Raw genomic sequence first — 21833 nt, forward strand, 5'->3', positions numbered from 1 at the left:
TTATGCAAATGAGCTCTCGTGCGCATCTCTAGCCCTCCATTGTACTTTGCCGGACCAGGAGTAGGCCAGGCCAGCAGAGTCGCGAGCAAATAAGAATAGCGGACCACGTGATTAGATTGACCAATTAACCTTAAGGTGTCAGGGTCATGGGTCAAAGGGCACGGTGGTGATGACTGAAAAACCCGGTAAGAGACGTCAGTCGATTGCTGGCAGTTGAAGAGTGAGGAGACGTAGAAAACTGAGTTAGAGAGTGAGTAGGGGAGCTCGGAAACGAAGAATAGCGGGCCATTAGGCACCAGGGGCGCCATAGCGAAAGTAGTTCCGACCGGTGGTCCGATAAAGTACAATCTTACCGACTGTTCTTACAATGTTACAAATTAGAAATTAAAGGTGTGTATATCTGCTTACTTGTATCATATTTTTTTAAGCAATGACAATGGCATTTAATTTTGTCCAAATTAATTTAAAGCGACTTAATTTTGAATGCAAGAGTAGGCCTAGATACTGATTCCCTTGACCTCTCGGCGATTGTTAATGGTAAGTATAAGATTCCCACGTTTAATTCTGATGTGCGAATGTGCGTTTTTCAAGGCATGTTTCGCTTTGGCCCGTAACCCTAAGCCTGACCCTAAACACCGGAATTAAATGCGGGAATCTTAACCCTAGAAGCGCTGAGCAGCGTTTCACTGGAAGTAATGCGCCTAAAATGCCCCGCCGCCACGGCCGATCGGTTGTAAACATGAGGGGTAAGGCGGGGGGGATATCAGCTGAGATACACCCAAGATGTGTACCTGCTACTGAAAAATTACCATTTACGGCTCAACAGATGATAAAAGGCACAATAAAAGCATATCTTTTCTCAAAGCTGATAAAATGAGCCATTCAAAAATGATAAGCGATCACAAAGCGCAAAACGCGATAAGCTCAACAATTAGTACTTTAGCACGGCGAAACAAATGATAATACATAGCGCGTAGTCTCTCAGCTGGACAGCGTCACTTTATCGATCAATATCTTGGCCGAGAGACACTTTACGGGGTCAAGATAACTTGCAAAGTCATTGGTCACTATTTATAACTTTGTCCTGTAATTTACTACGTCATTTTCCATATAAGGAATACTGAAATTTTCCCTTGAAAAAGGTCAACGTCTATATGCCCTTTAAATAGGGCCTGCGCGCTTCCCGGTCGAAGTAGGTCAGCCCTATATATAGGGTCTGTGCGCTTCCCGGGTAGCCCGGCTCATGCCCTTTATATAGGGCTTGAGCACTTCCAGGGTTAACAATTGCCGATATCTCTTGTAAAAAGGTTGCCGTTATTCCCAACGTGGGAATATTTATTGTAAGATTTATAGATCTATTATTATTAAGGTTTTCTCTTAAATTCTCACCCCCTTGGCCTTGGTGGGAATATAAAGATATTTTCTCCTCCCCCCCCCCCTCCCCCCCCCGGTGGGAATAGAAGAAAATGTTATTCCAACCGACCAACCTTATCTTGGAGGCCTACCTGACCTAAATGTTGCCATAGGAAGGATGAGAAGTGACCTGACTCGGGTGGGAATATAAAACCCCCCAAAAAATGATTCCCACTCCGTAGGCTACTCACTTCGTAGTAAAAATTCTAACTTCAAAGACCTGTGGTTTTTAAGTACTAGGCAAACCCCAGTTGGGGGACTACCTAGACGCCATGACTACGTAGTCCCCAATTGGGGTGTACCTAGACATTTCCTTTTTTAAATTTAAAATATCCATTGATTTTGAAAAAAATAGGCTAAAATTGTTAGGACTTATTTGTTGCTCCTCTAGATCTCTATCTGTCTAGATAGAGATCTAGATCTAGATTCTAGTTTTTTTTTTTAAAACAGAAGAAAATTGCACGGATATGGCAATTTCCCTAGAAATCTGTAGGCATTGTAGGCCTATGTTTGCATCATGTAGTAGTAAATTTATTATTGAAGTGAAAAAAGCACACAAAACGTACACCAAATTAATTATTGCAGTAAACCTTTAAAACCATTGCCCGACTGATAAAAACAGTGAGACGATGTTTCAGATACTTGAGCTAATGACCATGTGTATTGTTTATATGCTAATGAGATTCAAACTGACATAAACAATCTGTAAACGTAGAACACCTGGTGACCATATATATATCTTTGGCTCTAATTAAAATAGAGCATAAAAACTGGTTGTTGGTGGAAAGGTTATACCCACTGAGCAGCACAGGGTCATTAAAAAGCATTTCTGTCTATTTTACACTGCAAAAGCTATAACATAGGAATGTTGCATTATTTGTACTTTTATGTAGATTGACTTGAGAGTCTATATAGATGAAATATCTGGTCTTTTTATCTTAGGGTTACCCTGATCATGATCTGTTTCTGGGGTAGATTTGCTGATTTTTCGTAGTATGAATACCCCAGCATCTCTATAAGTTTTATATAAGCCTAAGTGTCAAATGCAAAAACAATTCATTTTAACATTTATTGGCTTGAAGTCACTACTCTCACGAAAGGAAGAATTTCATTTGGGGAAGAAAATGGATGTCAGGTTAGGTTTTGATGGATTGTGATCTCCTAATTTAATAGAACAAATGGTGCAGTTTAAATGGAAAATGAGCCTATATATATATATAATAAATGTATTTAAATGGACTCAGTGGAGAAGACAAAGTAGGTTTACTTTTTGGTTTTGGGGGGGGGGGGTTTGTATTGTTTGTTTACACAAGTATTAATAATCTCCCTGCGAGATGAATAAAGATTGTCATTGTCATTGTATTTTTGAGGTCGGGGGAAGGCAGTGTTCGGTTGTTGGTTTGTCTCTTTTGACAAGTGAAAGGAAGAGCAAAAAAACTGAATTGCTAGAATCGTTTTGTTGTGGGCCCAAATAGCTGACGCTGACACTTTCTAATAATAAAGTATTATCTTATAATCTTGTCTTAACATGCCTAGACATTACTTGCCAGCTGGGGATATATTATATTGCTTTACCCATACCCCTCCGATCCTGTGTGGCAGGGAGGTGAATTTTTATCCTTCTTTTCACTATTCTGATTTCCTTCAGTTACAGCTCACTGCACACTTAGAGCCTCACTTCTTTTTTTAGCCTCTTTGTTATATTAGTTATATATGTCCCCCTTCAGAAGAGTATGAATGCTACAACATAATGAAACGTTGTAGGGAAATGTACGAAATTAAGGATCACTGAATGAAAGAAAAATTAGCTTTTCTTTTCATCATGGCTTTGACTTTGACTTTGAGTGTGATAACTGTGTGCATGCTGTGTAAATAGGCTGTGGCTTTCCTTGTTATAGTTTACTACAACTTGATTGTTTTGAGAAGACTAAAGACTAAGGAAGTATTGTTAACTTTTTTTGTTTTGTTTTACAGAAGTGAGAAAAAACAATGGGTTGTTGGTCTTATGCTTGGGACATCAATGCTCTATGCTGCCAGGACCATCATGCCTCTGTGCATTGTTTCCACCTCCCAAGAACTGGGCTGGGATAAAACAGAATCGGTGAGTATATCCTCGTAATTCTTGCACATGTTTCATTGGGATATTTTTGGGTAATATCATGAGAATTTTAGAAATACTGTCCAATTTCATTGACCATAACCCCCCCCCACCCCCCGTTTTTATACTGTTGTATCTTCATATTCATAAAGATATGAATATTAATTCATGTACATATTGAATTGTCTGTTGTAATAACTTCAGGTTTTGTGGTTTGTTCAACACCACTATGTTGCATTCCCAGGTGTTTGTGCCATTAGACAATTTTTGTTTTTTGTAAAATAAAGGAGACATATAATTATAATAACTATGGTACACAACTTTTAGTCAGAATGTGAGTTAGATTTAACAATGTTATGTACAGTTATCGTGCAGTCTTCTCCTATTTTGTGTTAAAGCTATCAGACCAAACCATCAATGATTTATTTATAGAGGCACCAGCCATCCATGTCCAGGTGCTGTTTTAGCCTCTTTTTCCTGTATTCGGATTAATAATATCTTTTTGCCAATTTATTGGTTCCGCTTCTATGTAGCCCATATCTATGGTTCTCAACCTGGAAATCGCCTATAATTCGCTGTAATTGTTTCCCCTTGCTATTAATACAGATCCATCGATGGAATCTTTTCATGTATTGCGTGTTCCCTCTTGAAACGCTATTATTAGACTTGGTCTTTTAAAATGGTATCCTTTCCTTCCTTCAGGGGACAGTGCTGTCTTCCTTTTTCTGGGGCTACACGATGACTCAGTTCCTTGGTGGCTACCTGAGTGACCGTATTGGCGGGGACATTGTGCTGCCCATCGCGGCCTGCATGTGGTCTCTCATCACGTTCTGGACGCCGCAGCTGGCCTATTTGTCGACCGACAAACACATTTCTCTTTACATAGTGGTGCTTTCACGAGTTTCTCTGGGAATCTGTCAAGGTAACTCTATTATTTATTATTACAAAAAGGGAGTCTATAGTTTGCAGTGTTATAGCTATAGCACTGACGTGTGTACACATATTCATGAAAAAGTTTAGTCTTTCAAGTGCGGGCACATACACATATTTGGACAATTAAAAAATCCTTGTTCTTTGTTACCCTAAAAGTAAAAGGTACTAAAACCTTGTATGGATTTCTGACTTCCAAATGAAACCTTTTAATTTGTTTGAAAACAAGCATTTTATTAAAAAGGGGATCTTTGTGAGCTGTTTGGAATTTGTTACTTTTTTGAGTTAACCCCTTCCTGTTTTTCCCAGGAGTGCCCATGAAAAGGGATCCCCCAATAATTGTTTTCTAATTTACATAAGTAATCCATGTCTTGGCATTTTTTTTGTCTATTGAACTGCAGGTTGTGTACAGTTAACCATCTAGCAGGGAATTTCAGTTTTTGGAGATAGAATCACAGGAATTTTTTATTGGAAGAACTGGTATTAATTATGATATATAGTCTGTGTTCCAAGGGTTTGAAGTTTAGGTTTTAATCATCACATAGAAGATTACTTACAGAATCCGAGATTGGTTTCTTACTTGTCTGTTGAAAACAGTATTAGTTTGAGATGAGTGGGCACTCAATTCATGTAGGGCTTACTATTTTTTTTTTTTTAAATTTGTTTCCAGGATTTCACTACCCAGGGATGACGAGTATTATATCCCGTAAAGTCAACGAGCAGGAGCGCTCTCTCACCTACAGTATGGTGGCATCAGGCTCTCACATTGGGTAAGAATATTTCACCTCCCTTAACCTGTTCTGTGTGGGTGGTTGGTGGGTGCTCTGGTGTGGTTTGTTCCTTCTTTCCTACCAAACATCTATTGTCCTGATCTCTCCTTTTTCTTTTTTGTGTTTGTTACTCTCTTGTAACACCTCTAATCTTCGGCACTTATATGACCTTATTGTGTTGCAAGTGCCGTAAAACTTACTAAAACTGAAAACTAACCTGTTCAGTGTGCTGTTGTTGTACACTGTACATCCTGAAAATGGGGGCTACTCTACGTTGTTTGACATACTCCGTACATCAAATTTTTGTTCTGTGAATATCACCAGCTGATGAATTATTTAAGATTATGAAGTCAATGATAGAATAACTCTTTCTGTGTAGGGGTGCTGGAGAGGATCCAGTAAGGCAAGGGTTGGTTGGTCGGTGCTTTTCTAAATGGACGCCTCTTGTTGGTGTTCTTTGGAATAATGAGGTTTTGGTCTTGTTTTTCCTCTTGTTTTGATGTAGTCTCTACTTGTGCTCTTTATAGCATATATTTTTTTTTTGTTTACTCTTTTCACAATTTGGTGGATTATGATACTTAAGTATATGTTTTTAAAATGTATTTAGTTAGTAACACTCATATTTGAAGAGCCGTTGACAAGCTGGGTATAGCTACTAATGTCTTGCTTTCATTTCCATACTCTGTTTCAGAACACTTCTTACTGGCAGTGTAGGTTCTATACTCATGGATAGATACGGTTGGCAGTTTCCATTTTACTTCATAGGTATGTCTTATTTTTCTCTTTTCTTACGAGTATGAATACTTTTGTATTTAGATGTTCTGTTCTGTAAGAATTTATGACTGTGTGAATTCATCAATGTGTGCGAGGGTGTCTGGGTAAGCTTTGTGGGATTGTCTTTACTCAAAGATGTACTAGAAAGAGAGAGAGAAAGAGAGAGACAGAGACAGAGTGAGACTAGTGAGAGAGAGAAAGAGGATTACTATATGAGCTGTTCGCTCTATATGTTCTTTGTATTATTGTACAGCGCATTGAGCACTTCTTTGTGGAAATGTGCTATATAAATGCAATTTATTATTAGATATAAGTTTTGCATGTGAATTTATTTGAAAAAGAACTCTCTCTCTCTCTCTCTTCTGGCGCTGTGGCCTTATAAACGGTCAGCGATGCCGGCAGCACGCAGGAACTCAACAGTAGCTCGGGGGGTCCTTGAAAAGTGCTGGGAGTGGGTTACTGAAATGTCCCAGAAAAAGAAATGTCAAGGAAAGATTTAGGAAATAGATAACATTGATGGAATGTGATGGAAGCTTCTCTGTTGGTAACCTTATCATACCGTATGTTTAACTAGAAACAGCTCTAATCTTTGGCACTTTTATGACGTAATTGTGTTGCAAGTGCTGTAAAACTCTTACTAAATCTAGTGGGTGGTTGGCGGGTGCTCTGGTGTAGTTTGCTTCTACTGTCCTATCAAACAGCTTATCGTCTTTATCACCCCTCCTTCTTTTTTGTGTTTGTTACTCTCTTGTGATACCTCTAATCTTCGGCACTTATATGACCTTATTGTGTTGCAAGTGCAGTAAAACTACTACCCCCAAAAAAATATAAAAATTTACTAAAACTAAACTAAACTCCGTCCGTGTGCTGTGTAGGTTTGTGTGGGCTGACCTGGATGCTGTTGATGCGCTACATGCTCATAGCCAGGCAGAGGAACAAGAGTGTTGTGGTGTCTTTAGCCGATGCTCCCTTACCGGATCTTGCCACGTCCAAAGACAAACCAGAGACCAGATCTTCAGTGCCGTGGATTCTTCTGTTCACAAAGCCAGCGTTTTGGTAAGAGTAAAACAGTTGTGTGATAAAGTGCAAATGGGTTTGCGGGTGGTTCGAGGGCGCTTTTGGTATGTCCTTTCTCTTTTCTTGTTGTTTCTGTCTCTTTTTCATGTTGTTTTATTTAGCACAAAATCAGATAGCTATTATATGGTGATGTGTTTTTTTTATGCAAGCAAATTAAAAAAAAAAAAAAAAAGAAAGAAAAGCAAGGAGGTTTTTTGGTGGGTAACCTTTTCATCAAACATTAATTACAGGAACCTCAGAAAATTCAGTCAACACAACCTCTGTTTTTCTGTGCGAGTGCGAAATTAAAGGCATTGTGTATGACATTTATTTTTGTCACCCACTCTACTTACTGTGCTTCATAAGACAACAGGTAAACTTGATTGTTCATTCACAGATAGTTTTTTTTGGGGGGGGGGGGGGGGGGGGGGGTTGGACAAAACATAAAATCTTTGACATGAATGGTTTCCGTTTTGTGTAGTAAAAAACTTGTGATGGTTTGTCTGTCAGTGCGACTCCTGCTTTACTCGCAATACACTCTCAGAAGGGACTTTATTAATTATTGATATCGTCACTGGCTTCTTTTGTTTCCTGCACACTCCAGACTGCTAAATGGCCTATTTGTGTCTAACAGGGTACTTAAATGCTACAAAAATAAAACAAATTTTGATATTGCTTTCTGATTATTGATGCTATTGCTAATGGTGATGTTTTCATCATAATGAGTAGTAAGAGATGACAATTGGTCACTTGCTTGTGGGTGGTTGGCGGGTGCTCTGGTGTGGTTTGCTTCTTCTTTCCTATCCAACATCTATCGTCCTTATCTCCCCTCCTTCTTTTTTATGTTTGTTACCCTCTTGTAACACCTCTCTCTAATCTTCTGGCGCTCATATGAACTTATGCAATTGCAAGTGCCGTAAAACCTCTACTAAAACTAAAAGAGCACTCCCTTGTCAGGGTGGTCAGTGGGTGCTGCGGTGCGGTCATCTTCTACTTGCTTTCTGAGCTACTGACCACTTTTGTTGCTCCTGATCTGTCTCTCTGTGACAGTCGTGGTGTGGACTCGCCATAATCTGTTGTAGCTCAACTTGGCTTGCCTTTAAGCCAGTAGTTTCTTTATTGTTTTTATTTTTAAGTGCATCAAGCTAATGCTCTAATTTTCTTGTTGCTTTGCGATTGTGGAATTGATGGAAGGTACAACGGTGTGGTCTGTGTCTTCTTCTTTTAGTTTGTTTTGTTTTGCCTAGTGTGTGTGCACCTTTTTTTTTGGGGGGGGGGGGGGGGGGACAGGTATAGGGATGTTGAGAGCAAATGTTGCTGTAAAGATTTCTGTATTTTCACAAATGTGATAGGCGGTAATTCTACTAGAAAGGATCCATCACTTTGGGATACAGTTTCTTCCCCTCTGTTTTTTCTCTCTTTCTTCCCCTCTGTTTTGTCTCTCTTTCTTTCCCTCTGTTTTGTCTCTCTTTCTTCCCCTCTGTTTTGTCTCTCTCTTTCTTCCCCTCTGTTTTGTCTCTCTCTTTCTTCCCCTCTGTTTTCTCTCTCTTTCTTCCCCTCTATTTTCTCTCTCTTTCTTCCCCTCTGTTTATTTTCTCTCTCTTTCTTCCTTTCTGTTTATTTTGTCTCTCTTTCTTCCTCTCTGTTTATTTTCTCTCTCTTTCTTCCCCTCTGTTTTGTCTCTCTTTCTTCCCCTCTATTTTCTCTCTCTTTCTTCCTCTCTGTTTATTTTCTCTCTCTTTCTTCCCCTCTGTTTATTTTCTCTCTCTTTCTTCCTCTCTGTTTTTTCTCTTTCTTTCTTCCCCTCTGTTTTGTCTCTCTTTCTTCCCCCCTGTTTATTTTCGCTCTCTTTCTTCCCCTCTGTTTTGTCTCTCTTTCTTCCCCCGCTGTTTTGTCTCTCTTTCTTCCCCTGTGTTTTGTCTCTCTTTCTTTCCCCCTGTTTTGTCTCTCATTCTTCCCTTCTTTCTTCCCCTCTGTTTTCTCTCTCTTTCTTCCCCTCTGTTTTTTCCCTCTGTTCATTTTGTCGCCTTGTCTCCACAGGTCTCTGTTAGTGGGCCATTTCTGTGAGAACAATGCCTTTTACATCTTACTCTCCTGGATGCCTACTTACTTTCATGAAAATTTCCCCACAGCTAAGGTAAATGGTCGATGGCATGGACTCTTGGCGTTGTCTTTGTGTACGCATTAACCTTTGTCGGTATTTTGAAGGGAACTTTTTTTTTCTGGACTCTGTTGTTGTTGCTTTTTTTCTTGTGTTGAACTCTCCGAGCAAAGGCTGTGTTGTGCTTTGATCATTGGAGACCTGAAAGAGTATCTTTTGCTAACTGTACTGTGGATTGTGTGGATTGTGAATGGGGCATCGTGTTGTATTTAGTTTAGAGGTTAATGCCTGTGATTAATCCCTGGTGTTTTGGTTTAGACGTCATATTGTAGTATGCTTGATACTAAAGTCAGTACTCCGTGTCACAAGCTGAGTATATAAACATTTTTTTTTAAAGCACTAACATTCTCAAATTCCTTTCCTTCTGTGTGTTCACAAATATCCATAGATACTAAAAGCAGAGGTCTAAAGCTTTGACTCTCATAGGGTTTTAGGGGATTTTTTTTGCTTGCTTAATGGAAGGAAATGTATTAGCGTAGATGTATTTGATAGCGTCGAAGCACAATTTTGCTGCACGTGGGATCCTTACTGTGTGCTTACGTTACGTTGCTGAATGCGAAAGAGTTACCCTTGGCGTGAAGGAAGCCTGTCACCCTGAGCTGACCCTGTGAAGGACGTCACTTTGTTATTGAATCAGTGTACAGAGCCGGAGAATACTGAAAGCTTCCGTCCCCCACTGCTGTGTTTGGGCCAGTGAGAGTTGTCCTCTCTCTCTCTCTCTCTCTCTCTCTCTCTCTCTCTCTCTCTCTCTCTCTCTCTCTCTCTCTCTCCCTCTCTCCCTCTCTCCCTCTCTCCCTCTCTCCCTCCCTCCCTCCCTCCCTCCCTCCCTCCCTCCCTCCCTCCCTCCCTCTCTCTCTCTCTCTCTCTCTCTCTCTCTCTCTCTCTCCTGCCTGTTTGTTTGCAAGGTTTTCCTTCCTCCCTTCCTTCACAGGGCTCTGCTTGTCGGACACTTCTGTCATGCCTACTCCTTCTTTGTGCTTCTCTCATGGCTGCCAACCTACTTTCATGAGAACTTTCCCACTGCCAAGGTAAGGAGAGATGGGGCTTTGGCGGCGGTGCACTTTTTTTTTTTTCGTTCTTTATCTTAACATACTCTGACAATCCTCTGTGTCTGAGTGCTTTTTGTGTCCCGTTTCTCTCTTTTAGTTCTTTGTATAAGATTGCTTGGTTCTCAGGCTGTTACCACAGGAATTAAATACAGAACACAAAGTTACTGAAAACATTTTGTTTGCAAACCCAATTTACATATATTCCTTTTGGTTCTGGAAAAAAAACCCACAGTCGAATAGTTGGCAGACGTAAATTGTGAAAATCCCGCTTGGTTGAGAATCATTTTATTTTGAAAACGGCATAACCGTGCCGGAAAAGCAATTTGCATATTGATTTTATAGAAGAGCAGGTTTTATCTTATTTCAGTCACATAGAGAGTTTTAAAACATTTTGTGAGCTTCATCGAATGGTCAAGAACACTGAAGATTGAAGATAAAGAAGAATCCCCATTTTAAAAAAAATATTGAAGGAAACATTTTTGGACAGCAGTAGGCTTGAACACATGTATGGGTTTTGATGAATGTCATTTTATGGGATAGATGAGAGTGTATTTTGTCACTACGCTAGTAGAAATACCACAAGTCAGAGTTGTGCCAAAATGCGACTGGCCTTTTATTTTGTTTGGTGGAACTACATTGTAGATCTATATCTATCTTTTGGTAAAATCAAAACAAAATGCGCTGGCAGTCACAGAAGAACCATTATTAGATGATAAATAGCGTAGTTCAACAGTTTTTTCCTTTCATTTCAACAAAAGTGAAATGTGGCATTTTACTAGCGTAGTGACGATTTGTTTTGGAACCTCTTGCAAAAGGTGATTAAATTAGTAAACTCTCCGTGTATTTGTGATAAATTCTCACAGCAGTGGTGAGAAGAGAAAGAACAGCTGTTGAGCTGCATAATTCATCTGCCAGCTGTTCAGTCGTAATGTGTGGTGTTGGTTCTATGTACGTAATAAATATGTTGTCGAAATTGAAATTCCAAACTTTAAAAAAAAAAAAAAAAAGCAAAAAAAGATGCATAACGTAGGTACAAGCATTAAGAGGAATGAAACAGTTTTGTCCATCTCTCCTGGAAAATTTAGCTTTCTGGGCTTAACACATTTGAACAGCTTGCCAGCAAACTTATTCTCTGTCAGCTGTTTCATTTTTTTATACTTTCTTTGTGAAAAAAAAGTTCTTCAGAACTTCATTTATTTATTTCCCTATAGTTTGTAAGGGGGGGGGGGGGGGGTATTATGAGATTGTTTGATACTGAGACTGATTTTGGCTTATAGTAAAAAGTTCATCTGCGTTTTGATCAATTTTAAGTACAGATTAACACAAAAGTAACAGCACAGCCTTTGCCTTGCTTTTGTGTGTGGCTTTCCCCAACCGTTTTGTTTCCTTTATGCTATTCGTGTGCAGTAGTAACCATTATTAGTAGACTGCTTTTGTTGTGGTGGCAGATGTTACGCTTTGCGACACAGAGTAGATTTTGTCAAATGTACATTGAAGTTTGGTGGCAGGTGGTAAGTATGTAATGTGGCGGCGAGCGTTTGTAGACACGTTTTGTGTGAACAGGTAGATGGGCAACGTATTATGTATATTATAAATATTTATGAGCTGTAACAACCATTTGCATATTGGCTTGTGTGCTTTTTAAAAAATTAGGTTTGCTTTGTTTGTGTGTCTGGTTCTGGGTACTAACATAGTTTACATATTAGAGTTGATCCTGTTGTAAAACGCTTCTTAGTCTGAATTAACTTAAATGCTATTATGCAGTTGCGAGTGCCGTAAAACCTCTACTAAAAAAAAACTTAAATGCTCTACTAACTTTATGATCGCCAGTCTAATTAATAGAGCTGAATATGCTGTAAAATGCTCATTTGACTGAATTATCTTATAAGCTTTCTTTTCAGGATAGATTGATCCTTTAGGAAGCTATTTTAGTTAGTGTGGATTTGATTGGATTTCGGGAAACTTGTCAGTTTAGAGCAGTGAGCACATTTTGTATTTCATCAGATACAATTTTTTTTTTACACCATGCATATTTTCTCATTTGGTGCTGTGGCTTTGAATTGTTGCATGTGCATAGTTATTTTAGTTTCCACATCCTTAGATTATTCATATGCTTTGAATCAAAGTTTGACTGTAAAGCTTGTATTTGTTTTCTTTTCTGGAATTTACTATCCTTATGAGGGCACTTGTTGTTTTTTTTGCTTTTGGAATGAAATAAGAAATTTGAATGTCCTCACGTGTGGTGTCTACTTATTTCCCCTGATCTCAAATGATTTTTTTTTGTTTTGTGCCCTGGTTATTCTTATACTAAATGCTAAAACTACATAAAATCGAATTAGCAAATCAGTTGGAAGGGAGGTATGTGGGTAATTTATTCAGTGTTTACGGCCTGACCCACGTCTCATAAAACGTCCCGATTTTACAGTTGTAAGAGACTGTCGTGAAACAGCATAAATTATAAATGACACACATATCAATAACTTTTTGAACACATTTTGTGTTGTCTGTCGTAAAATAGTACAAATTGTGCTTGTGCCTTTTTTCGCTGGTGAAACATTGTAGATTTGTATCACTGGTTTGAGTTTGGAAGGGAGGAATGAATAATTACCGTTGATAGGCAAAGCTCGAACAGTAAAATATGGTGGGAAGTTCATCTTCAATTTCATGAGACTAAGGATTAAGTTTAGAAGCTTGTGAACAGCAAGTGTAATTTTGAACAGGGACTTTTCAGCTTTCTGTTCTGGCTTTTCTGTAGAGAGGTGAACTGAAGTGTCTTTAGGCCATTCCCAAAGGGGGGGACATTAACATGTTCTTATGCACAGTAGAATTGTAAATGGGCTGATTGATCAATGTCATACTCATACTGTGCGGGAATGACAAAGGATTTACTGCTGCTTTTTATTTCCTGATCCTTTCTACTATTATCATTTTCCTCTACTTCTTTTGTATGTTGGTCACTCTCTTGTGAACTGCTGTTTCCGGGGTGCCTTGATAGTCAAAGCAGACTTTGTGCTGTTGAGGCTAGAGAGGTGAGCAGAGTAAGCCTGATTCCCCGTTTGGACTTCTCTGTTAACATCCACCCCTTGGCACTCATATGACCTTATGCAGTTGCGAGCGCCGTAAAACCTTACTAAAACTAAGAGAGACAGACACTTTTAAAGAAAACAGCATTTTGTGTGGAGACGGGGAAAATCCCTGAAAAAGTTGGAATTCTTGCTGTTTTGTTTTGTCCTGAGCATCTATAGAAACAGAAGTAGTGCCACAGTTTGTTTAGCATGCTAGCATGTGTGGTCATTATCTGATGACTGATAAATCTTAGGAGCATAGTAAAAGTTGGCATCTTTGCTTAATGGCTTGGTTGGTTTGCATTGTTTTAGTGTGCTTTTATGTATCTAAATCAAGACAGTTTTAAAAAATGGATGAAATTTAAATGTAAAAGAATCTCCCTCATTTTAAAAGAAGACAAATTTATATTTTGATGCTCATTCTGTCTTCATGTTGTCAGCTCATCCTGATGAATACTGTGTGCTTTATAAATAGACTTCCTCATTGCAATGTGTGTTTTTGTAATCATGAGAGCTCTATTTTAATTTATTAAAAAAGAGTACGTAAGCAGTATTCTTATTGCTCTAAGCCAGTGTTTGCCAACCTGGGTAATATCGTCCACCAATGGGCAATTTGGTTATTTTGGAGGGAAATGGGGATGGCGGGTGCACTGTGGTGGTTAGCTCCTTCTTTCCTATCAAACGTCTATCGTCCTTATCTCTCCTCCTTTTTTTTTTTTTGTTCTTTTTATCTATTTGGGGAAAATGTTACCATGCTGAGGACTCTAGAAGTATGAATCAGTTAGCAAATAAAGCACACAGTTTGGTTCTCTTGTTCAATTTGTCCACACTTTACTGTATTGAATGATTGTTTTTTTATTCCTGTATCTCCCCTCAGGGCTGGGTGTTCAATGTGGTGCCATGGGTTGTGACAATACCCAGCTCTATAGGCAGCGGGTGGCTGGCGGACAAAATGATCAGCAGTGGTACGTTGGTTTCCTTTGCTTTTTGTTACTTTTTTGTTAATGCATCTCAGACCGAAGGGCTAGAACCCAAATGGCCGCTGGATCGGAAAAGTAAAGTAAAGTAAAGTAAAGTAAGTTAATGCCTCTTGTCAAAGATTGTTCGTAACAAGATTGTTCACTCGGCCAAAAAGGTCCGTCCGCGCATTGCTTCAGATGGTGCTGCAGTCTTTGTTTTGAAGCTCGACTCTTTCGTTTCTCCAGAAGAGGAATAGGAATAGCACAGTTTGTTAGTTTCACTTTTTTTTTTTTCACACAAGTAGGGTTACTTTGTTCACAAAGTCCGCGTTTTTTCGAAGAGGGCACCACGGAATTTTGAGGGCACTTTTAAAAAAATATATTGGCTCAAAGAGAGGAGTGAACTATCTTGTTATACACAATCTTTGATCTCGTTAAGTTTTTTTTTAGCGTTTGGTGAAGTAGTCTGAACTAGTCTGACTGGTCACCTTCCACGCTTGGGTTATTCTTTAAAAATGCTTACAAGATGGTTAGTGGGTGGTTGGCGGGTGCTCTGATGTGGTTTGCTTCTTCTTTCCTATCATACATCTATCATCTTCATCTCCCCTCCTTCTTTTTTGTGTTTGTTACTCTCTTGTAACACCTCTAATCTTCGGCACTTATATGACCTTATTGTGTTGCAAGTACCCTAATACTCTTTTTTTTTTTTTAAACCCACGAGATTGTTTAAACTGGTATGCTGGCTAGTACTTCTATTAAATACCATGCAATAGTTATATTATACAGTTGTTGTTTGTTGAATTCTTATCCATTTGAAACACTTTATACTTGACAGTACAGTATCACAAGGTTAATTTAGGTTCAAGATGTTTGTTTTTCTTGTAATTATATTTTCTGTTTTCTAATCTTAAAATTATTTTTTTTTAATAATAATATACTGAAACAAACTTTTAAATCAATAGATTTTATTTTGGGGAAAATTTTTATTTCTCTGTTTTCAGGTTATTCTGTGACCTTTGTGCGGAAGTTCATGGAAGTAAGTCTGGATTTATATAATTCGTTTTGGTCATGATTGAGAGTTTAAAATGTTGGTTTTAACACTTTGCCACCTCATCCCTCCGATTGGCGATGTTTACCTCCCAGTTTCCGTGGACTTTCCCCAAAACGCCTTTGCCTTTGATGGCAAGAGTTTTCACTATATGAGCCTTGTGATGGCAAAGTGTTGAAGGACATCGAGGAAGGAAAAGAGTACCGGTATGGTTTTGGTGTGAAGAAAACAGCAAGATTTTAGGAAGAAGAGAACACAGTGAGGCTTAGGGTTTGGGCCTGACATGGCACTGATGTTGAGTTGGGAGCTGGAGACAGAGATAGACCCAGTGAAGAAGAGGGCTGCTGGGTGGGTTTAGATTAAGATTTGGGTTTTGTGCCTCTTTTCGAAGTACACTTAGAGGTGTTAAGTTATTCAAGTTGGATTTAATTTGTGTCTGAAGCAACGCTGGTTTTAGAAAAATTTAAAGTCATTACAGATTTCTACAAACCCCTTTCAGAATTAAAATGTGACGTTGATAAAGAATTGTTGGACGTTATATGTTTCTTCCTCTATGTTTCTTTTTGAAATAGACACATCGTCTTCAAAATGTGTCTGAGACTTGCATACTGGTATCTAAGACCCAAGCTCAATTCTTGTCGGGGCAGAATTTTTATTAGGTATCTTGGGTTTTTTTTCTGGAATGTTGTATTCTCTCTCAGATCGTGTGGACCCTGACAGTAGGATCAAAGCCCGCCTCTGTGTCAATAGGGGTGTAAAATCGCCCACATTAAGAAAATAGTAATGAGACTTGCGTTTTATCTTACTATCAGGTAAAAACGCGTACGTTAAGAAAATAGAAATGAGACTTGCGTTTTATCTTACTATCAGGAGTCGCGAAAAATGTTGATTTTTTTTACCGCAAACTTCCCCAGTCGGTAGTTGGTGGGTGCTCTGGTGTGGTTTGTTCCTTCTTTCCTACCTATCAAACATCTGTCGCTCTTATCTCCCTTCCTTCTTTTTTGTGTATGTTACTCTCTTGTAACACATAATCTATTCTTCGCCACTTATTATATGACCTTATTGTGTTGCAAGTGCCGTAACACTCTTACTGGCGCTCACATGACTTTATGCAGTTGCGAGTGCCGCAAAAACCCTCTACTATTAAACCAAAAAAACCAAACTCACTAACAAAATACTTCCAAAAACTTCCCCAGTCGGTGGCTCTGCTGGGGACAGCGTTCTTCCTGTTCATCATCTCGTACACCAGCAGCTACACCAGCTGCCTCATCTGCCTGGCCCTGGCCGTGGCCTGCTGCGGCTTCCACAACAGCGGCATCCTGGTCAACCCGCAGGACATCGCTCCCAAGCACGCCGGCTCCGTCTTTGGTAAACGCTCGACCGATTGTGGGTGGTTGGTGGCGGCGGGTGCTCTGGTGTGGTTTGCTTCTTCTTTCCTATCAAACATCTATCGTCTTTATTTCCCCCTTCTTCTTTTTATGTTTGTTACTCTCTTGGAACACCTCTAATCTTCTGGCGCTCACATGACCTTATGTGGTTGGGAGCACCGTAAAACCTCTACCAAAACTAAAACTTGATCAATCAGATTTTTTATTTTAAAAAAGAAATGCTTAACACTTACAGTACCGTCGTGGCCAGGCTGTAGTATGTGCCCACTACCGCTGAAGTCGCCGACGCAACCAGGCACACTTAAGTATAATTAAACAACGAGTGGACACACTGCTCTGAAGTAAGTACCAAAGGAAGTCACTCTATATGACAGCTGAGTGGTTGATGAACCTCTATGAATTTTTAAAGAGTGCTTCTCAGGCTGCCGTGGTTGTTTATTATTTTTTTATTTTAAAAGATTCTACCTCGGCTTCAGCGATCTAAACTGGTGCGGTACTTGAGGGTTTTTCACTATACGAGCCTCTGGTACTGTAAGTGTTAAACAATACTGTGGAAATTTTCTTGAAAGGCTACCCAGGTGAGGATAAAAGTGGCCTTCTTTGACAGGTAGATATCTTACCCAAAGTCATTGTTATATTTAAAAATAAAAAAAGGAGGAAATAAAAAATTGTGGTTTGTACAGATGATTGTCTTATACAGGTGGCCATTCAAGCAGGTTCGACTGTATCTCCATGAATAAACCACTGGTCAAAGATCCAATCAATGAGTTGAGGAGGGGAGATCAATCCATAATCTTCCAACTTAGAACACAACATGTACCCCTCAACCAACATCTCAACCGAATTGGAGTAAAGCAGTCTGCTGCCTGCCCACTATGTGACTACCCCTCAGAGACAGTGGAACATCATCTGTTCTTCTGTAGAAAACTAACTGATATAAGGGGATGTTTTCTTCCCAAGCTACCCCACACATCTAATTGCCTCTACTCCTCAAGACAACAGTTAGAACAAACATGCAACTATTACCGAATGGCATCATGCAGAAGAGTTAACGCTCAAATGCTACTGGATCGCTAACAACAACAACAACAACAACAACAACGCACTGAAATCTTGACCTTTCTGTTGTTGTGTTGCGTTGCGTTGCGTTGAAAATTTGTTTCTAAAAGAGGGGGGGGGAGAGAGAGAGAGAGAGAGAGAGAGAGAGAGAGGGAGAGGGGGGGGGGGGGGATATTTTAGAAATAGATTTGTTGTAATGAAGTAATTTTCAGGAGGGTAAATGGAATTTGGTTGTGTGTTTTCCATCAGTGGGAATCAGTGCCTTTGCTATTTTTCTTTATCTTTATAGTGCATCAAATTCTCAGAGAGGCATACTGCCAACCAATACAAAATCTGTGAAAATCAATCTGGTGTTGATATTTGTTACTGTGGTTTCTCTCAGTGTCGGTGAATTTGCAATTTCTCAACATGTTTCAGATTGTCGTGAAAAAAAAAGGTACTTTAGTGTTAACTTAATATTTTTTCTTTTCTTTTCTCAAGGTATCATGAACATGGCTGGTGCAATTCCAGGTGAGAAGTGTGATCCTTTGTTGGAAATTGTTTCTCTTGTACAAGTGCAGAACAGCCATGTGCCCTTCTCTCTTCAGTTGTTCTTGTTTGTCATTGAGGTTGTTTTTTTTTATAGTAAGTGATAACTGGTTTGCTGATTAGTATTTGTTGTAATGACAGACTTTAATTACTTACATTTTCATGATTTGAATTACATGATCTGATTATTTGAAACAGTTGGTGTTAGTGTTTATTACCAGAGTTGTTATATTTGTGCTGGTGGTTGAAGGATAATTGCGGGTGGTTGGCGGGTGCTCTGGTGTGGTTTGCTTCCTCTTTCCTATCGGATATCTATCGTCCTTATCTCCCAATCTCCCATTCTTCTTTTTTATGTTTGTTACTCTCTTGTAACACCTCTAATCTTCTGGCTCTCATATGACCTTATGCAGTTGCGAGCACCATAAAACCTATACTAAAAAAAAAAGAAAAAAGAAGGATAGTTGGTATATCGTTCTCCATTTGTTGGCCTCAATTGTTTCCATCTACCTTGCTCTTTTCGTGCACTAAACGACCGTTGTTGTGTTTTACTCACTAAACAACTCATGTTTGCTGCTTTGGTTTTTTGTCCAGGTTTCGTCGGGGTGTACATCGCCGGCCACATACTAGAGACGACCAAGAGCTGGAACGCTGTGTTTGGCCAGACCTCCGTGGTGTGCGTGTTTGGCTGGATAGTCTACGTGATATTCGGCACAGGCAGGAGAGTGGTTTCTTGATAAAGCCAGCGGGGGGAGAGATTGTTCTATTTATTTGCAGCTACATGTATTGTTTTGTACAAATCTCAAAGTTTACATATAGATGTTTTGAGCACGATACGTGTAAATGACTCATGAATTGTTCTTTGTGTTTCGCCATATTTGAAAGCTTTTTGTTCACTTTTTTGGAAATGTTAGGGGGGTAATATTGAGGAGTCATTCTTTTTGTCGTGCGTGAAGTTGTCAAAACCCCTTTATTTTTGTGAGTTGACAAACTTTTGTCAATTCTGATAAAACTGCCAACCAAAGATGTTTTTATATCATCTCTCATTTAAAAAATTTTATAATCGTCCACTTGACAGATCATAAACTTTTTTTTAGCAAGGTTAGAATTCACTTTTTTCACACTTGATATTGGCAATTTTTGTAATTGTTTTGAAATGGTGAATTGTGAAGAATTTTTTTTACATGATAAACAGAAAAATTCTGTTGACGAGGGATATTGTGCCGCTCTGCCTCAGGCTTCTTGTCCTGTGTCGTCCTTAACTGTCTTGTTTCTTGCATAGCTGCCAACCAGTGTGGAAAAAAAAAAAAATTCACTTAATAATTTTGGGGGAGTTTGAGTAAGGAAGTCCTTTTTTGTATTGGAAAATATGTTTTCCCTGTTTGCTAGTATTGTTTCTGGTGGACTCGCCGGTGCTGAAGAAAAACTGCAAACTTTCAAGACTGGATGTGGGAAGAATAATGAGAACGAAACCCATGTAAGTCGGTTGGAGGGATCTTTTGCTGCAGGCCTTCTTTGAATAGTTTGAGTTTATTGAACGCAGAAAAGTGTGTGTGAAGGGTTTGGGGGGGGGGGGGGGGGGGACTCATTACTTGGCTAATGCCCCACCATTTTGACCTGCGTGGGTAGTCTTGTGGGGGGGGGGGGGGGGGGGTTAAAAGTTGGCAGCTATGTTCATGCTTTGAATTTGGGTTCCACGGAGTACCCTCTTCTTTGGAAAAAACCTAGCGCTTTTCTCCGTCTTGTTCTGGCACCCGGTATCGGTAGTGTATGGGTTTGGCCATTTATCTGTTCCACGCTGGTGGGTTGGGGGCGGGTGCTCTGGTGTGGTTTGTTCCTTCTTTCCTATCAAAAATATCTGTCGTCCGTATCTCTCCTCCTTTTTTTGTGTTTGTTACTCTCTTGTAACACCTCTTATCTTCGGCACTTATATTAACTTATTGTGTTGCAAGTGCTGTAAAAACTCTTACTAAAACTAAAAGCTTCATGCTGAAGATGTGAGTTTGATTCCAGTTTGGGAAGGTTAATTTTACTGACTAATGCCGTCCGTGGGCTGGGATGCTGTATCTTGCTCAACTGGGGTTGGTCCCGACAGGCCGGGCTAAAGCGGCCTGTAAATGATGTAAATTGTGTTGATGGGGTTGCAGAACATTCGCTACCAACCTTGCACTGTTGCATTTATTTTTCAAGGGATAATTTTTTAGTCCCACAGAGATTGTGTAAATCAAAAACACTTTTGAGAAAATGGAGCTGTTGGGTCTGGGTTGTAGCTACAGCTGCCATATATAAAGGTAAGCTTTTTGAGATTTTTATCGAAGTGCCACGACAAATTTGTCAAAATGCATAAATTTCAATTGTTTTGAGATCCGGTAGTAATACCTTTTTCCTCCCCCCCTTTTTTTTTTTTAAAAGACATAAGTTGTATTTTTAGTTCTTCAGAGGACTTTGTTAAATGTTGTAAGTTTTTCAGTTTGCTCCTGTTTTAAAGAATTGTTGAAAACAAGTTCCTTTTCTGTTAAAAATAAGCTTGTGTATCAAAATCTTTTTAAAAGTTATTGTGGAGTAACAGTTTTCAAGTGGCCTGTAGATACAGTTTTCAGGCTGTGGACTGTTATACTTTAGTAGCTGAATTGAAAAGACTGGCGTACATCTCTGTCTTTGAAATTGCTGCCGTTTGCCAGTTGGTCTTGTCTTTGCTACTCTTGTCAGGTTCACTTAAAATATTGGCTTGTTTTTGGGATAGGAAAGGCTTCGAGTCCTTTGAGAGCCTGTTGATACCTTTTTTAAAAATCTTTTATGTCTTTATATGGTGGCCTTTCATCTGTTTTTTTTTTGGGGGGGGGGGGGGGGTGGTAGTATGTACAGTTTTGAGCTATGTTACATCAAAAGATACTACCCGTAAAGAAGGTGAATCTTTAGGATGTTCTGAGGAGTGCTTTGGATATAGCTTATCATCTCATTGCCTTTCGGACTGCGAGTTTTCCTGACAAGTGACAAGTTATTGTGGTGCTTTGACAAGTGATGCTTTTTGTTGGCTACATCACTCAGAAACTTTTGAAACTGTGGCCAAATAGTTTACTTTTGCTCATTTCGTGGAAAATGGTTGTTTATCGGGTCTTTTATTTTGCCTGTGCAGAATACTGTAGGCCTTCTGATATTAAACATTGTGTGACTTTCCTATGTTGTCTTCAACATTGCCTTTCTCACCAACAAACTTTCCACTTTTTTCCTTATCCTGGATGAGTTCCCTGACCTTACTTCAGTGTCGCAAGCAATCCACTTAAGTCTGTACGAGTACTTTTTGTATCAGAGACCAAAAAAAATATAGTTTTGGTTGTTTTGGTCCTTATTAGGGATCATGAAAAGCAAGAAAATTGTCAGCCTCTTTTATGTCCATAGAAAAACACATTTCCGTGGGAATTTTACTTAAAGACATTGATTAAAGGCACAAAATATGTCATTTTTCTGTTTTCAAGGACTCTTTAGCTATTGGAGTTACCAAATTTTGGCGCCCATTTTCTCGCTAATTTCACCATTG

At 39.2% G+C, this 21833-nt stretch overlaps 1 protein-coding gene across 2 annotated transcripts in view; it reads left to right on the plus strand.

Moving 5' to 3' along the window:
* The window catches only part of LOC101854263 (solute carrier family 17 member 9), a 24540-nt gene extending 4684 nt beyond the window's left edge, over positions 1-19856 (plus strand). Inside the window, exons 2-12 of one of the 2 annotated variants that reach the window (XM_005101644.3) lie at positions 3388-3514; positions 4214-4433; positions 5112-5211; positions 5903-5976; positions 6861-7041; positions 9082-9178; positions 14194-14281; positions 15277-15311; positions 16520-16691; positions 18251-18280; positions 18890-19856. In XM_005101644.3, the coding sequence (XP_005101701.3) occupies positions 3388-3514; positions 4214-4433; positions 5112-5211; positions 5903-5976; positions 6861-7041; positions 9082-9178; positions 14194-14281; positions 15277-15311; positions 16520-16691; positions 18251-18280; positions 18890-19032 (1267 nt within the window). In that variant the 3' untranslated portion in view covers positions 19033-19856. Of the gene's footprint in view, positions 1-3387; positions 3515-4213; positions 4434-5111; positions 5212-5902; positions 5977-6860; positions 7042-9081; positions 9179-10133; positions 10231-14193; positions 14282-15276; positions 15312-16519; positions 16692-18250; positions 18281-18889 lie in introns of both variants that reach the window. The other variant, XM_035970589.1, reaches the window with a different exon arrangement.
* Positions 19857-21833: the final 1977 nt, after the last annotated feature.

Source organism: Aplysia californica, unplaced genomic scaffold (assembly GCF_000002075.1).
Source record: "Aplysia californica isolate F4 #8 unplaced genomic scaffold, AplCal3.0 scaffold00292, whole genome shotgun sequence".
NCBI classification, from domain to species: domain Eukaryota; kingdom Metazoa; phylum Mollusca; class Gastropoda; order Aplysiida; family Aplysiidae; genus Aplysia; species Aplysia californica.